General features: G+C 35.5%; 1 protein-coding gene across 9 annotated transcripts in view; it reads left to right on the forward strand.

Annotated features, from left to right (window-relative positions):
• LOC128866418 (uncharacterized) overlaps positions 1-2,367 on the forward strand; it is a 168,290-nt gene extending 165,923 nt beyond the window's left edge. For all 9 annotated transcript variants that reach the window (XM_054107132.1, XM_054107129.1, XM_054107125.1 and 6 more), the window contains one exon: positions 1,895-2,367. In XM_054107132.1, coding sequence (XP_053963107.1) covers positions 1,895-2,051 — 157 coding nt within the window. In that variant the 3' untranslated portion in view covers positions 2,052-2,367. The remainder of the gene's footprint in view (positions 1-1,894) is intronic.
• Positions 2,368-19,456: the final 17,089 nt, after the last annotated feature.

The following is a 19,456-nucleotide window of genomic DNA, read 5'->3' on the forward strand; positions in this document are numbered from 1 at the left end:
TCAGTTGAATCTTTTGGAAAATTTACAGCCATATTTATTATGCATTATATAAAATCAACTTCAATTTTTGGTCGATTTTCTGAAAAAATTCTGGCTTTGACAACGCTCGAGGTGAAATTTCTATGAAAATTCCTGGTCACTGGCCGCCACGATAACTCAGCTCCAGGTTGTCTGAAAGGAAAAATTCAAATGGCATTTTACTCCTTATGAATATAGTTTCAGTAGCTATTGAAAAAATTTTGTTTCGAAAATTAATATAATATAACTGCGATGGTTGAAAGACGAAGTTTGTTTTTTCGCACATTTTTCCTCGGATTTTTATTTATAAAAAAAAGTCATGCATGTATCTTATTTTCCGTAGTTTATGATAGAGACAGATATTATTTCGAGATTCGTGTCAAATTTTACAGCAATCGACCGAATAGTTCTCGAGATATCGAGAAAAATGCTGTTTTGAGAAAAACGCATTCAAATATTTATGTGAAAAAAGGTACTGTGGGCAAAAAGTAAGGTGAATTTGGTGAATTATTTATACTTGTAAATCAATTTCATCCCCTTCAAAACAATCCCCTCTCGATGAAATACGCTTATGCCAACGATTTTTCCAATCCCCGAAACATGCCAAATAGTCCATTTCCGGTATAGCCATCAGCACCTTCTTCGATTCAGCTTTTATCTCCTCAATCGACTCGAAACGCGTTCCCCGGAGTGGTCTCTTGAGTTTTGGGAATAGACAGAAGTCACACGGAGCCAAATCAGGCGAATACGGTGGTTGCGGAACGATATGCGTGGAATTTTTGGCGAAATGGTCACGAAGAACGAGTGCAGTGTGAGACGGTGCATTATCGTGATGCAAAAACCAAGAGTTGTTGGCCCATAGTTCTGGTCTTTTTAGACGAATTTCTTCATGTAAACGACGAATAACGCTCAAATAATATTCCTTATTAACAGTTTGGCCAGGTGGAAGGAAATCATAGTGCACCACACCACGAAAATCGAAAAAAACTGTCATCATGACCTTTATTTTTGAACGACTTAGACGTCCTCTTTTCGGTCTTATTATTCTTGGTGGACCTGAAATGGCAGTTCGTTTACCCTTGAAATTGAAATTTGAATAGGTCGAGCCAAGGAGCACCAGGAGATTTGGTGGCTCCATAAACACTCAGGCTAAAATGCCCATTGTATTTAGAGCTCTGGAAAGAGGGTAGCTAGTCAAGGAGGGAAGGAGAAAAGTATCAGAGAAAGAGATAGGAAAGAATAGGGACAGAGACTAAGGTAGTTAGTCCTGTGAGAATTTTCCAGATTTTTTGGCAAATATGTAAATATCCTACAGTTTTAGAGAACGAATATTACTCATTCTCACGACATCGGAACCCAAAACGCGTAGCCGTGCTCTAGCAAAGGGAGGGCACTCTTAGAGAAAGTGCTCAGTGCTGTCCGCCTCCTTCAAGTGATTCCAGTGATTCCAATGGTGGTCATATGCTGATTCCATAGGTTGTGTTCTGTAATAATACCGACCATCAACCAAACAGGAAAGACGTTCCAAGTTTTACGAGTAGAGAGTTTGACAGTTTTCTGTTCGGACTTGTCACAAAACACTTTTCAGTTCTGCAGCTTTCTAGACCGGACCATCGTTCTTTATGCAGATTGCCTACATAATGCAGATGCCAATTTATAATTCCTGGGGAAACCGCTGATCCACGTTTGGCCAGTTTATCAGCAATTTCGTTTCCTTGAAAGCATAGCATTTAGGGCATCACCAGAGGTTGTACGCATGGCACCTCGTTTACCCTTAATAATCGATTAATTTAATATCTCTGTATAGTACATGTAAATTGTGCCTTCCATAAACTAATTTTTCTTAAAATTTCTCTTATCTTTTCGCTCTCTACAGCTATAAAAGTCGCGAAGACTTTTGTGTTGACGTGCGCCAAATATTCGACAACTGTGAAATGTTCAATGAAGATGATTCGCCGGTCGGCAAGGCGGGTCATGGAATGCGCAAATTTTTCGAGCTGCGCTGGGCTGAGTTGACTGATAAGCACTCATGATATCAAATACATCACCACCTCAAGTATTCTAGTGATTAAGAAAGGAAAAGTAAGAAAATCAGAAGAAGAAGAAGCAAATAAAAAATAAAAATAAAATATTGGAGCAGTAAATTTCTAATTTATTTGGAAGGATAGGAAATTATTGCAAAGAAGAAAAGGAGAAGAAAGGCAAAAAACTCAAAAATCAGAAATTTTTAAATATTCAACCAAAATAAATGGCATTAAAAACTCATAATTAGAAGCAAGGCAAAAATTTTAAGCAAAAACAAAGCAAACAAAAAAAACAAGAAATTTAAAAAACAAAGCATTTTCGGCACTCCAAAAGAAAAACAAATAAAAAATACATTCGGCTAAGCATATTATTGATTGAATGATTAAATAAAAAAAAATAATGAAAATAAAAATAAAATAGAAGACAATGCGGACATGAAGCAGCAGTCACAACACAATAATGAAGCAGATGCTAAAAACTATCAGTGATGTGGTATTTATAAATATACATACATATATATACATATACATACATATATAGTTGAATAGGTAAGAAAAAAGTTGATAATAACTATTGTATTATTTTCAAAAAATGTAACGAAATATATCAGCAATCATGTAAAAGGCTAATTGCATACATAATGTGCAAAGCAAAACATAAAACATTAAGAAAGAGAAAGAAAAACAAAATGAATTCAAAACTATTTTAAATCTTCTTTGTAGGCAAATGAGAGTGTAGATAGTAGTGGCAGTGTGGGTCAAAAGTGTATGTTTTAGTGTATTTAATTTGTTTTTTTTCAAGAGAAAGAGCATATGGTTTAGTCCGAAAAGTAATGTACAAGGCGCATGCTGCTGAATTTGCTGAGTTTATGCTATGAAAGAAAAAAGAAGCTAAAACTCATTTTTGTTGGCGCCAATTGACGGCTGGCGTTTAACAAATTTTTCCATTCTTACCACGCAAATAATTGCAGTTTAAACTTCAATAAAAAGCGTACTTGATTGTTGTTGTTGTTATAACAACTCTTTAACAAATTGTGGCGCGTGCCACTGGAGTTGTTATGTATTCCTTGGCAGAATACAAACTCTGGTCGTTTCAGTAGCGCATACCCAAATGCGGAGGAATAGTTGTTGTTGTTGTCGTTATTGTAGCAGCATAAAATACTTCTTGATAAAATTTTAGGGCATACTGCGGACGTGACATTCCTCGACAATATAGGTATGAAATCGGCAATATGTGTGCCGCTAGCGCAGACTTGCACGTATATTAAAGCGTATTTGTTGTTGTTCTTAAAAACCTGTAAAAGCATAAAATACTCGTCAAACAATGTTTTGTAATTGACACACTGCTGGAGCGGTGTGTTGAAGTGGGCGATACATTTCAATGCTGCTAGTTATTTGTTGTTGTTGTAACAGCACACATTAAACTCCATGAATTTTCGAGAATGCCGCTGAAAATGCCATGCTCCAGCCAGCTATCAATTCAGCTCTTTCCGCCTGTGGTGCGAGTAATAATCAACTGTGCTATTTTTTTTACGTAATCGTACACATATTTTTGACTCACACTGTACGTAGTTTTTAAAATGTATATGTACCGCGTTTTGTTTATCGCTTTTTTCAAATTTCAAACTTATCAGTTATCTAACGAAGGTTTCTTTTTTCTTGTTTGAAACAAAATGCAAACACGTTACATATGTAAGTATACTCACATATACACGCGCACACATGCTTTAACACACAAATCAGCTGTTTAGGTTTTGGAATTCAATTTCCAGCATAAATACTCCACAAGCGTTGTATATTTTATTCGCCAGTTTAGTATTCGTTGCGGGGCGAGATGATTTTTTTTTTAACTTTTATTCGATTACAATGATCGTCTGGCTTACCCACACACACACACACACACGCACATATGTACACACACACACACATACATACAAAGACATGACATTTGATGGGCAAACAACTGTAAATAGTAAAGAAAATCCATATAAAACATTTCAATTATAAAATATACAAGAAGCTTACATTGAAATAAACTAAATGTACTCATACATACATAGATACATACATACATACATATAAACTGCATGTATACAATATACACCCAACGAAAGGTTAAAGTTTAAAGGCGTAAAAAAATATTTAAAATATATATACATACATACATACATACATATTGAAGAAAGAATAGTTTTAGTTGACATTAATAGCGAATACTTTTAAGCGAATATGATGAAAAGCAAAGCAAAGAGAAAAAACAAAGAAAAAAAAACAAAAAATATTAATAAAATGAAAAATTGTAGAAACGAAATTTAATTAAATTAAAACTAAAACTAAAAGTATTTTCCAACTGGGCAACTGCAGCACTGAAAAATAAGAGAAAAAGTAACGATGAATAAATAAAGTAAATAAAAACAACAAAAAACAAAAACAAAACAAATGCTAACAACACAAAACACTACACTTGAGTATTTTTTAAAATTAAACTTAAATTTAATTAGTTTAAACGCTATTTTATCGCAATTCTAAAACACACACATAAGAAAAATGCAAGTTAAGAACAAAAAAACAAAAACAAAAGCAAAAGCAAAAAAATAGAAAAATAATAAAAAATTGTAAAACAACAAACAAAAAGAAAAAGCAAGAACGTACAAAAGCGAATTAAACTTTTTACGCTACGACCCCTACCTTCCCTGACCGCCCTCACACACACATTACTCACACCATACATTACCAACAATCCAGTCTCCCCTCCCACAAATACAGCAACAGCAACTCAATTTGCTTGAAAATAGCGCAAAAAAGAAAACCAAGTAAGAAATTTTCCAAAACAAAACAATTTCAAAAATCACACGTACACACAAAACTACAGTATTTTATGAATTTTCATTTAATTTACAATAAATTTTCATTTTGTATTTTATCATGGTATATACATTTTTTGCGTTTATTTAAAAACTAATAATGATAATAATTTAAGTAAAATTAAAAGAAAAAAAAAAATTAATTATATAATTAAAATTAATCGAGATCAATACTATTGATTAATACTTGTAGCGCAACGATTTTGCTTAAAAACGCATTAACCCTGCACTACATACAAACATACATGCATACGAGTATTTTTGCAGTGTACAGTGTGTGAAAGATGAGAAGAAAATTTATGAATTTTTAATTTTTAGCATTAATATTTTCAATCTTTATCATAAAGAGTGGATCAACGTAAACACAAATGAACATAATTGTATTTGTATGTATGTTATAATACTAATTTTGTACTTAGTTTTGTAATTTTTTCACTAAGTATTAGTTAAGTTGCAATCCTAATTTGTGTAAGTTCATAAGTAAAGAAATAAGATTTAAAATAAATTAATTGAAATATATATAAAATGAGTTGCGATGATTATAATTATACGTATATTTTTCGTGCTAAGCCTTAAAACAACTTAAGAGGTCTCGGTCGTCTGGAATTGAATAAATAACGGGTGATTTTGTAGCTATTATCTTTTTAAACAGTTAGTTTAAACAGCTGACGCACGTTTCGTGTTTTGTTTCACTGTCAAGCATCTTGAGTTTGGTCTATTTAACCATGAATCGTCTTACAAACGAACAACGCTTGCAAATCATTGAATTTTATTATAAAAACGCGTGTTCTGTTAAAAAAGTTTAGCGCGCGTTTCTTCCAATTTATTGTCAGTTTAATCGACCCATTGAAGCGGCTATTCGAGCTATTGTGACTAAATTTAGAACCAAATTTACATTATTGGACATCAAACCACCAACACGCTTACGTAGAGTGCGAACTGAAGAAAATATCGCAGCTGTCCAGTCCATCGGCCAGTGTTAATGATGACCATCAGTTACACAGGTCAACAACGTTTTGTTCTAGGAAAGTGTAGTGTCATTTCCGAAGTAATTTTTTGCGTAGAATCCGAATCCGGGGTTTAAATTGCTCCATCACGTCAGGACTTTGAGATATCCTAACCTAAAAGTGCAAAAAATGCTGTTTTTGCTCATTTTTGAGGTTATGTAGCTACGCAGATTTTGCTTTTCATAAAAAAGTAAACATAGTATTTTAAAGTATAAGTCTTCCTCTTTTAAATGCCGTTGAGTTTGCTTAAATATCTTTATTTTTTTACTGAGATATCGCATTTTGAAGTTTCCATGTATGTGAATTTTTCGATATTCGATTCGATATTAAACAACCCCAGGAAGTCACGGCCCAAAATAATTGGCATAGTCATATTTCTATTGGAAATTACATTTAATTCAATTTCTTCAATTTTTCCACAGTATTTAACAAAAGTTTTTAAAACATAAAGTATTTCAATATATTTCGATTTAATATAGTAACATAAATAAGTATACAGGAGCCTGATTTTTGCAATTGTTTGACGCTAACGCTTTCCTTAATATGTAATCAAAATGTTTTACACATGATAATTGAGTACTGGGATAAGCTTTCATATGCGCCTTAATTCAGCTGTAAATTTTAGGTACCGTTATCCACGCTTTGCTTTGTCTTTGCTGCTAGCGAAATTTATGTCACAAAAGTTAGTATACAGCAAACGATTGTTCAGTTAGCATAACATTTATTTTTATGTATTGATTGAAAAAGTTAAAGCTATTAAAAGGAAATAATTAAAGTGAGTATAAAAATTTAGGGAAGTACGTTTTGTATTAATTTTTGCGACCTTTTTAGTAATGACACCAAGGGGAAAAGAGCTTTCTGATAATTTAAAAAAACTGATTATAAAATATCACAAGGAACATAAATCATTGCAAGAAATCGTTCGTTTGATAGATAGGAGTTTTGCTACAGTCCAAAAGATTGTGAATAAATATAAAAGTGCGGAAAGCACCACTAATAAAGAGCGTTGTGGGCGTCCGCCGCTCTTAAGTCCCAGAGAAAAAAGCTTAGTCGTACGGAAAATCAGGACAAACCCAAAATAAGTGCCCCCAAATTGAAATCTGAAGTTGAAAATGAGACTGGAAAACTATTTAGCACCCAAACTATTCGCCGGGTTTTTATCATGGGAGCAATGTTATTAAAAAGCCCTTCGTGAGTAGTGTCAATCGGAGTAAACGGATTTCATTCGCAAAAGATCATAAAAAATATGACCAAACGTTTTGGAACCAAGTCATATTTTCTGATGAGTGTAAGTTCAGTATCTGTGGATCTGATGGCCGTGGAAAAGTTCGGAGAAAAGTTAACGCTGAATTGGATTCAAACAATATGGCCGGCACTGTAAAGCATGGAGGGGGCCCTGTGATGGTTTGGGGATGTATGGCTGCGAACGGGGTAGGAAACTTGGTATTTATCGAAAATATTATGGACCGATATGGTTACTTAATTATTTTGAAAAATATTTTAAAAGAAAGCGCTACGAAATTGGGCCTTGGAGGAACGTTTATCTTCCAGCAGGATAATGACCCCAAGCACACATCCACCATTGTACGAGAGTGGCTGTTATACAATGTGCGAAAACAACTGAAAACACCGCCACAGTCCCCGGATACCAACCCAATCCAACATATATAGGGACATTTAAAGCGGCAAATACGTAAACATCCGATTAGAAATAAGGAACAACTGAAAAACGTCCTTCAAGAGGAATGGAATAAAATAGCACCAGCTGTAACTGAAAACTTGGTGAAATCAATGCCATCACGACTTAAAGCGATTGTAAAGTCTAATGGTTATCCTACCAAATACTAGGATTCGATTTAATTATGTTTTTGATTACACAAATTAATAATATGATGAAGTTTAATATAAAAAGCTATAATTTTGTTGATTTTTAAAAATTTGTCATTATTTGGATTAAATATGATTTTTCTATTTCATTCATGTAAATAAAACACAATTTTGTTATAACTTAGGTTGTTTGAAGGAATCGATTGGGGGAAAATTGAAAACATGTCCGGTGTATACTTACTTCTGTTACTAACTGTAAGACAAGGCTCTTCATTAAAGTGAAAAAAATTATTTTCGTAGTGCGTCAAAAATATAGCACATTTATGGAATCAGTGAGTTTTAAACACATAACAATTATAAATAAAGAAAAAAACTTATTCTAATAATGAGTGGACCCTCCATTTTTCTTTATGACTTCAGTCATGCGATTTGAAAGTGATTTAAATAGTTTCTTAATATACTTTTGTGGAATCTCGTCTCTCTGTGCTAAAATGCTGCTTTTAAGTTCGTCAATACAATCATACTGACGATTTTCTGACTAAACCTTTCTCGCAAGAGATCCCCAACAATTTTAAATTATGTTTAGGTCAGGAGATCGGGAGGGCCACTTCAAAATATTAATGTTTTTTTCGTTGAAAAATTGTTTTACAATTTTTGCTGTATGCACAGCTGCGTTATCCTGCTGGAAAATTAGGGAACCTTTTGTAACATGATGGCCACGGTTTACCACTTCGTTGCCAATCAGATTTATGTAGTCTCTGCTGTTCATTCTTGAAGGTACACATTTAATTTCACTCCTTCCACAATAACCAATCCCGGCCCATATCATGACACATCCTCCTCCATGTTGGCGACGGCTCGAAACCTTAGGCTCCTTCCGCAAGTCGTGGTTATAGTAAGCCCAACCATCCGGTCCACCTAAATTGAACTTTTTTTCGTCAGTAAAAATAACACGCCGCCAACGTTTATTCCACTTAATGTGCTCTTCTGCAAATTATACTCTTTCTTGCCGATGAGTCGCTGTTAGTGGTGGCTTACTTTGAAGTTTTTTGCGTTGGATAGTTTCAGATTTTTGCAAAAATCTTTGTACATTACGTACACGTGTTTCAACACCAGCTGCTTCTGCAATTTTCTTGGCAGTGAGGTCAGAATTGGATGCAACACGCAAAATCGCTCGCTCTTGTCTAGTCGTAACTGATTTTGGGCGGCCTTCGGAATGAGCTTTTCCATAGTTCTCGGGATCTTTTAATAAATTTGAAATTACTTTACAGCTTCTATTTAATTGTTTTGCAATTTCACTTATTTTTGCTTTGCTTTTATGCAAATTTAGAGCCACTTTCACTTCTGCACTGTTAAGCTGCGTTCCTCGCCCCATTGTTATCAATAAATGTTATTTTTATCTTTATTGTACAAAATAAACACGTTTTTTTGCGAAACAAAATTATTGTCCACATTTAACGACTGTCCATCAATAACTAAGAATTATTTTGTGCAAATGTGCTATCATTTTGACGCACCGATTTCACATATTTTTCAGATAACGGTAGTTTAACTAAACAATATTTACCGCTATGCCGCTCAAAATGAGCAAGTGGACACATTTAACTCTTACATTGCAAAACAAAAAGAATAACAAAAGGAATAAAAACATATTGAAACAATTTTTAGTTTATTTGTGATTGTGCTATCATTTTGACGCTGACTGTATGTACATACATACATAGACATCACAAAACCTTTGTTCACAACACAGTCGCAGGAGCAAGCGCACCGCGCCTTTATCTCTTCCAAATGCATGACTTAACATCAATTCTCGGCGCCAAAGTATTTTTTTTTATTTTTTTTTATGTTTTAAAGTAATCGAAAAATATTTATGTAATAACTTTTACGCATTCCCTTATACGAAAATAGTAAAATTTTAATTGGTTTAATGTCGAGGTGAGAAATGTGTTGTGTGTTGAGGTGAAGATGTGTGGTGTTTTCAACTTTTGTGTGGGCAAAACTCAGTGTGGTGTCTATAAAGTCGATGTTCTAAAATCCCTTACTACAAATCTTTCAAATCTCAATTGTACTAAAATTAGTTAACAGTGACATCTGCTCTTTCTCATTCCATTAACATTCTCTGATAAAACCCGCTTCGAAGCGAATACCAGAACCTGTCCCTCTAGTGTCATAATTTTCTCATTTTTAATGTCATCACATTGTGAATGAGACTAATTAGCACAGACACACACCACACCTACTGAAGTTTAAACATTTAGATTTTGCTACTCGCCGAATGATGATACCCTTTGGGTGAAAAAAAATGCCTTCTCTAAAGTGAAACCAGTGGGTTGAACTGCAAAGCGAAACAAAAATATTTATTCTATTTTCATGCTCTTTCACCTATGCCTATGTAGGTATGTATATGGGCCTATGGGCCCATCTAAAAACTCATAGCTCGTATTTCTATGTAATTTGGTGAAGATGTTGTACTATACTGCAGTGATGATATTTCAGATTTCAAAATTCTACTATGTTAAATCACAGAAAAAAGTTTACATTTTGAGCCGTAAGTGTAATTTTGATTGTCGCAAAGTAAAGACTATTTATCGGGACATTCTACCGCGTTTTTTTTTTTTAATTTTATTTCAAGAAGTCAAGAAACCATGAGTTCAAACTGACCACTGAAACTAAGAAATACCGTAATTACAAGCATAACTAGCTTTAACCCGCGGCCCCGCTCGCGTAGAAGTAGTTTTGAAGGATTTAGGATATGTATATAAAAGAATTACAAACAATAATTTCATAGAAAATATTTTTTTATTAATATCCATAATATTACAATAGCTGGCGTCCGTTGCTATGCCTCGTTGAATAAAATCAAAACAACCAATCAGAAAAATATCAAGCAAAATTATTTTTATTAATTTTCTATCTCAAACCGTTTCTGAACTTTGCATTTGGGTCATAGTTGAACAGCTTATGCGGATTATGAAGTCTAGAGTGTGCTATAAATAGTGGGAAATAGGAAAAAACTAAGATTTTTTAGATTAAATTTAAGCAAATATTCCATTATTAGTGACGAATGAGAGTGGTGGCGCGGCCTGGGGGCTGTGGGAAGTGAGTTCCATCATAAAACCATGCCTATAACCTTCATTGGGTGAAAATATGAATATATAAAATGTTTTACGTCATTTGGTGTTGTCGTTTCGTAGTGATGCGCGGACAACGTACAGACCTTTATAGTGTAGAAGTTAATAAGGTAAACTAAAAGATAGAGTTCAATAGATGGGTTACTAGGCCGGGCTAGTTACCTGGGGTGGCCGCCCTTGGTCGGGAAAAACCCGAGCCATTCCGGTAACGTAGAACCAGCTGCCATGGGTATCAAACCCACAGGGCAAAGTAAAGGGTGTTTTTTTTAAAGGTTAGGTTTTCAAGATGAAATAAAACTTATATAATTTAATGTTATGACCAAGAATTTAGCTTTATTATAAAGATAAGGGTTTGCCATTATGTTTTAAAAATGATTTCGGGCAAGTGGCCGCCGCGACTGGCTCGAATAAATTCCAGCCGAGAGGCCCAATTTTCGACCACTTTTTGCAGCAATTGGGGCCATATGTCAGCAATAACGCGCCGAATTTTCTCTTCCAAGACGTCAATCGTCTCGGGCTTATCTGCGTAGACAAGCGACTTCACATAGCCCCACAAGAAATAGTCCAGCGGTGTTATATCGCACGATCTTGGAGGCCACGCCACAGGTCCAACGCGCGAGATAATGCGCTCACCAAAAGTTTCCTTCAATAAATCGATTGTTGCGTTGGCTGTATGGCATGTAGCGCCGTCTTGTTGGAACCAAAGGTCGTCCACATCAACATCGTCCAATTCAGGCACGAAAAAGTCATTAATCATGGCTCTATAGCGCTCTCCATTGACTGTAACATTATGGCCGGCTTCATTTTTAAAGAAATATGGACCAATGATTCCCTCTGCCCATAGAGCACATCAAACAGTGACTTTTTGAGGATGTAACGGCGTCTCAGCAATGGCTTGTGGATTATGTTCACTCCAAATGCGACAATTTTGCTTATTATTATACCCATTCAACCAAAAGTGAGCTTCATCGCTGAACAAAATTTTCTTGTGAAAATCGGGATCGGTGGCCATCTCGTTTTGGGCCCATTCACCGAACGTTTGCAAACGTTGTTCAGGTGTAAGTCTATTCATTATGAAATGGCAAACCAAACTGAGCATAAATCAAGTGACAGCTGTCAAAAAGACCATCTACGAAAAAAGTAGTGCCAACTTTAAAACCTAACCTCTAAAAAAACACCCTTTATAATGCTACAACAATAACAACAACATAGAGTGCAAAGTACATAAAATTCTTTCTTTGAAACTGAGCTACATATCTAGGAAGTAAGACTTGAAAATTTCATTACAATCACGAAGAACACGTTCAATGGGAGGTGCGTTAGGGGCATAACTTGTATTGAACTTATTCAAACAGAAAGGAAGACCGTTACGAAGAATTCTGGGAGGTGTTAGAAAATTAATACTTTGACGCAGAAGTGGACCATCAATGCCACGGTTAATAACATTGAAAACAAACGAGATCACAAGAATCTTGTATTTTCTAAAGGCTTCAAGTTGATCAAAAGCAAACATGATGTGTAAGGTGAGATAGCATCGGAGAATTTTACTCCAAATAAACGCGGCGTATTCCAAATTAAAGTGAATGAATGTAGTAAACATAAGTTCTAGGGTATAAGGATCCGTAAAATTTGAGCTATTTCGTCGTACAAAGTCTAAGACAGAATATGATTTTGATAAGAAGAAATTAACGTTGCTATTAACCGTTTGAGTGCTAAGCGATTTTCTTTAATACATACGAAAATTGCGAAGATATAGAGGATATAGTAGTAAATATGTTATTTTCAAGGTCATCCCCCATGTTATTCTCGTCTTCGTCGGAACTATCACTAAAAATGCGCATCCTCCGGGTAGTAAACACTCTAATTTCACTTAAACTCGAATCACTATCATAGTCCATTTCATTGTCGGAATCCGGTATCGTATCTTCCACGTCAGTAAATTCTTCACTACTAGACATGGTCAGGAATTATTTTCAAAATATCGATATTGAACGAAAAATAAAAATTGTTTTTAACGGTCTCAACTAATTTATACTTTTATATGACATACATTTTTGATAATGCACAGTGATGCAATCGTCGCTATAGCGACGCGCCGCAAATTTGGAGTAATTAGTTATCGTCGCTATATCGACGAATCGCACTCAAACGGTTAAGGGGACCTGTAAAATTTCGAAAAATTTTTTTTCTTTTTTCATAAAATGTTAATATAATCCTTTACGAATATGTCAAAAAAATTTTAGAACGTAAATTTAAGTATTTCTTATAGTATAGATCGTCAAGCGGGATGACTCTATTCTTTGCGTTCGAGCGGTGGGAGAGGTGTAGTTACGTCGTATTCAAACTGTAGACGCGTTTTTCTCAAAACTACAATATATTTTTCGAATTGGCATGCACGATAACTCGAAAAGTTATTGACCAATCTCCTTGAAATTTTGCACACATATTTTTTATGATATTACTTTCTATGTGAATTTACAATATAAAATAATTTATTCGAAGCAAAAATAGTAGGAAAATTCGCCCCAAAACTCATTTTTTCTAAGCATTTTATTCCGCGATTTTTTTTCCATTTTTGTTTAATTCATATCGAAATTATGACATTAATAAATAAACAAATTTTTGGTTTTTTGTATTCAGGTCACTGACGCCGATGTTCAATGCCTGCCGATTGAGAAGCCCCGCTGCGACCTTCCTGCAAGAATGGAGTGTACATCCGCCATTTTAAATGATTAAAATAAAAAAAAAAATTATATTATTTTAATGTATGAATAAACTGTATGTCAATTTTGAAAAATATATATTGACTTCTTCAATTTAAATAATTTTAATGAAAATCATTGAAAATATTGCCGTTTACAGGTATCTGCCCCCTTAAATGAAAAACGACTATCAGAAATTACCTAAATCTTTAGGTTTTTTAACGGATTAAAGTACGATATTGGAGATGCTGTAAGAAGTATGAAAGGCAATAGGGGTTTTGTTAACCAAATGGCATAATATTTCACTTGACATGCACTAGGTGTCATAATTCTATGCTCCTCCTATGTATTTTTATTTGTTTTTGTGCAACATCTGAAGGTGATAGCCACCTTGTCGTTGTGCTTCGCCGTGTTCGACAGGGACCTAACGGTGGACCAGAGCTTACTCACCCCAGAGGTAAGGTTACAAGTCTACAAGTGCTCAACCCATTTAGTCCGCTTATGTCAGCCATCGAAGTTGCGTCTGAAATAGGGGATTTTCGGATGAAACACCCTGTATGTACACATCGAGGTGGGCTGGGTTATTCATTTGGTGCCTTTTAAAACTGATTACTATTGAATTGCAGTTCTACTTTTTAAGTAAAATGTATGTTTGTGTGTATGCGTGCGTAACGAAGTTCAAATAAATGTAATAACCACAAACAACAATTACAACAGCTTACCACCAACAACCAGCAATTATCGCATCAATAGCGCAAACACCAATCAAAATCGAATTTATGTGGCGAGCAAACGCTAGCCAAAAGGCATTCAGCCAGTCTCAATCAGTCACTCAATCAATCAGACAAATGACGAACGAGGCTTGCAGCAACAGCTGTTTTGATGCGACTGCTACCTCGGCAGCAAGTCATCCAGTCATCAGCAACAGCAGCAGCCAGCGGCGAACCATTGAGTACTTGCAAATTATTGCACCATTAAAATGCGATTCGATACGTTTTGGCTGATTGGCTGAATTGGTTGAATTGGCTGACTGCTGCAATGACTGAATCGGTACCAAACTGATTGCTAAAATTATACGATGGCAACAGCAGCAATTGCAGCTATTTGCACAAATTCCACTTACATGCATACAAGCATACGTGTGTGTGTATGTACTCAGAGTTGCAGCAGTAATTTCATTTGTGGCAATGGCAACAGCGATTGCTGGTGAATTGTGGCAATCGGAAATTGGTGAGCGGCAAAACCTGTCAATGCGCAACAATTTGCAATAATCAGTAAGCGTACAACATAATCATATGTTGTAGGTAGAGTTTAGTACACAAACATACCTTTGCATGCACGCAGCAACCGGCAGAAATTACAATTGTTGCATATCCACTCATAAATAAGTAAGTGCTGGTGTACCACATTTTGCGCCACTCCTGCCCTCTCCACTTTGCATAAGCAAATGTTGGGTGTTGCTTATTTTCCAATTACTACTTCTGCACATACACATATTGTTGCATACAGAGATGCTATGTACTTAAAGCCAATACCAATAAATACTAAGGGAATGTCGTTGTTTGCCTGTCAACTTTTATTGGATGTTGTGTTGACAGTTGCGGTGAGTTTTCGTTGCGCTTTCGAAACTGAAAAAAAAAAATCATTCGATAATTATTATTGTCATTGCTGCTGTTACTATTGTCGAATGATCGACTCATATAATTTTCGCTCATTAAAATGTTGTTAACAATACCATATTTTTCTGATAAACCGTCGAAAATGCGGGCAAACAAAATGTAAGTTGATTTCAACGGCGGTGAGGCAAAGCGAAATAAGTTCACTTTACACGGTAGATACGTTCCTGACAAAACCGTGTAAGTCGAATAAAAAATTTGTATATGGAAAAACCGTGTAAAGCAAAAAAGAGTATAAATAAAACTTTTAAGACATTTATTGAACTTAGAACATAGCTTTATATAGTTAATAAGACATAAAAGAATCACTTACGTTATAAAAAATACAGAAATAGGTAAAACAAATAATTTATTCCATTAAAAAATGTATGTACTTCATTATAAATAAAACAAAATTTGGATAAATAATATCTATAAATTCTTACGGCTCATCCCTATTTTTAAGCAAACTTAATAACTATCACTTTCGATCATTAGTTTTCTCTTACGAAATTGTAATATCTGACTCATCACTGGATGCAATAATCTCCAGGGATTTTTCTTCTGCCTTTACTGAATTGGCTGTAGTCATATTTTGATTAGAATTTTTTTAGAAATTTCTGAAATAAGCTTTAGTTGCTTATTTTTATTTCCCATATCTTTGAAGACTTCTTCATATTGCTTTAATAGATCATTAACACCTCTTTGAAATTTAAGACCACAATCTAAAATAACACCTCCTCCTTGAAAATGGTTTCCTAGTTTCCTAGTACAAGTCCTTCGTGAACAAATTTAGCTGTGAATACATTGGATTCGTTTTTTTCGGTGTTAGATTCAAAGTCATATTCAACACTATTTTCCTCACAACTTCTAACCAATTCAATTAAGTCGTCTGCATTTAGTTGCTGATCTTGCATTAATTCTTTAATATCTGCTTGAGTTATGTATATCGTCAAAGCCTTCTCCACCCAATTCTTGACCCAACTCAATTATCCGAAAATACTGTTCCTTCAAAGCTACGCTACTATTCTCACCATTAAATAAATACATCAGGTCATAAAGATTTCCAACAGGCAAGCAGCGTTGATTGGGAAGGACCTCAGAATTGGGAAGGACCTCTCCCAGCCGTTTCAGACAGGGTGACTCACTGTCGTGTGACTTCTTTAACCTGATGTTGGAGAGCATCGTACGAACCGCAGAACTTAATCGCTCAGGCACAATATTTTATAAGAGCGTACAATTGTTGGCGTAATCCGATGATATTGACATCATCGGCCTTAACAACAGCGCTGTTAGTTCTGCCTTCTCCAAACTGGATAAAGAGGCACAGCGAATGGGTTTGGTGGTGAACGAGGACAAAACGAAGTACCTCCTGTCTTCAAACAAACAGTCGGCGCACTCGCGTATCGGCACCCACGTCACTGTTGACAGTTATAATTTTGAGGTTGTAAAAGACTTCGTGTATTTAGGAACCAGCATTAACACCGATAATAATGTCAGCCTTGAAATCCAACGTAGAATCTCTCTTGCCAACAAGTGCTACTTTGGACTAAGTAGGCAACTGAGCAGTAAAGTCCTCTCTCGACGAACAAAATTAACACTCTACAAGACTCTCATCATGCCCGTCCTGACGTCGATGACAACATCCGATAGCGACGCTTGGAGTGTTCGAGAGAAAGATTCTGCGTAAGATTTTTGGACCTTTGCACGTTGGCAACGGCGAATATCGCAGACGATGGAACGATGAGCTGTAAGAGCTTTACGACGACATAGACATAGCGTAGCGAATAAAGATCCAGCGGCTTCATTGGCTGGGTCATGTCGTCCGAATGGATACAAACGCTCCGGCTTTGAAAGAAGATGCGGTACCAGCTGGTGGGAGCAGAGGAAGAGGAAGACCTCCTCTGCGTTGGAAAGATCAGGTGGAGAAGGACTTGGCTTCACTTGGTGTGTCCAATTGGCGCCGGTTAGCACGAGAAAGAAACGACTGGCGCGCTTTGTTAAGCTCGGCCAAAATCGCGTAAGCGGTTATCGCGCCAATTAAGAGAAGAAGAAGCAGCGTTGATTTTTTAATCTCGTTATACAACATGCTTATGTGTTTGAACATTGTACATTTTATTCCAGGCATCAATAAATGAAAAGGTTCCTTTATTTTTCACATGTTCTAAAATATGTCTGAATGACTTTTTTATATACAGGGTCTTGCAAGTTGAAATTATCCCTCGGTCTAGGGGTTGCAGCAAAGAAGTCGTAAGTGGAGGTAAAAACACAACTTCAACATGCTGCTTTTCATGCTGCAAGTCTTGAGGGTGTCCTGGAGCATTATCAAGAATCAGAAGGACTTTAAAAGGTAACCTTTTTTTGATTAAATACTTTTTCACATCTGGCACGTAAAATTTATGGAACCAATCATTGAAGAACTTTGCGGTAACCCAAGCTCTTTTATTGGCTTTCCAATAAATGGGAAGATTGTTAATATTCAAACCTTTAAACGATCGTGGCCGGTTAGCTTTACCAATTACCAATGGCTTCATAATATGATCTCCAGAAGCATTACTACAAAGAAGAATCGTTAAACGATCTATTGCAGCCTCATGACCGCTAGCTGATTTGTTATCCTTTGTTAGAAAGGTCCTCCCTGGCATTTTCTTCCAAAATAATCCGGATTTATCAGCATTAAATATGTGGTCTGGGCTGTATGACTTTGCGCCAATAATTTCAGTAAACTTTTGTGGATATTTTTGTGCTTCTTCGAAATTAGCAGCCGCCTGTTCACCTTTTAATTTTAGACTATGCAAGAATGTCTTTGCTTAAATCGTTGGAACCAGCCACGACTTGCGTTAAAAGCCCCCTTATTCGCAGAAATGAACGGCATTTGGATTTGCAGTGCGTCATAAATTATTAAAGCTTTATTTTGTTTGGCATTCGTATCAATTGGAATTCCTTTTTGATTTTGGTCTTCTACCCATATCATTAGAGTCTTTTCCATGTTTTCCAGAAATGTTACTTCTTACTTGTGAAGTTGTACCCATACTCGTTTGCATTCCAGCTGCTACACCTTTTCTAATTGAGTCTTCGTTTTTCTTTATTGATCTTATTGTTGCTTCGTTCATTGAATACAATTTATCCATATCTACTAATCTTTCTTTATTTCTTAAGCGGTCCAGAATTTCAATTTTAGTTTCTAAAGAAATAATTTTTCTCTTCATGCCGGTTTTGTTAATTTTTGCTTTTCCCATAGTAAAACTTTTTTTGCTTTTAAAGGTAAATTCCCTCTTTGTTTTTGTTTCGATTAAAGTACATTATCAAAGTATTATGACAGAATAGCATGTAGTATTGCCAGATTTAAAACAATGTTAAAGTAAATTAAATAAAAATAAATAATACAAATTTGTTTTGATTTTGAAAACCGTGTAAGAACGAATCCGTGTTAAGCGAGGTATAGGTGTATTTAGTATTTCGGTGTGTAGGTGAACGAAAAAAAATACATATATTGTACATAAGTGCATATGTATGCAGGTATTTCATTTATGAGGGGTTTCATTAGGAGCGCCACAGCTTTGAAATTAAATAAAACAAGAGATGTTGCCACGAAAAATACATAAATTTACAATATACGAGAGTTGCTATTTAAATTTCTAGCCTTGAGCCGTTCTACAGGGTGCGCCATCTTTTATGTCGTTATGAAAACATTGAATAACTTTGTCATTTACCAACCGATTGACTTCAACATAATGTGTAAGGTGCCACCTGTCGTTTCATTTGGAAAGTTTCATACATTTTTCCATAAACGCAACTGAACGTTCTGATTATTATTATTATTTCCTATGCTTCGAGGGAAAACAAAGGACAACAACGAATTTGTTTCATTCAGATCTGTCTTGCGCCAGTCTCTTAGCTTCATTCCAAGATAAATTCACGGCGCGCGTTTTCAAATCCAACAATCATCTGTAAGAGTTCGATGGCCCTCCTCGTATACGGCTCTCCAAGGCAGCATTCAACAGCGGCAACAGGCATAGAGTAAAGATGATTTGAAATTAGAATCAAAGATCCTTAGCTTTGTGTGTTACGAAATGTGTGATACTTTCCAGACTTGACGTAGGGCGTCCAATGTTGCTAGAGCTTTCCTAATGCGATTTTTGATGTCTTCGCTCGGGCCACCTGACACCGAGATGATACTGCCCAGATGGCAAACATATTGTACTTCCTCCAGCTGGGTACCATC

This window comes from Anastrepha ludens, chromosome 6, assembly GCF_028408465.1.
Source record: "Anastrepha ludens isolate Willacy chromosome 6, idAnaLude1.1, whole genome shotgun sequence".
In the NCBI taxonomy this organism is placed as follows: domain Eukaryota; kingdom Metazoa; phylum Arthropoda; class Insecta; order Diptera; family Tephritidae; genus Anastrepha; species Anastrepha ludens.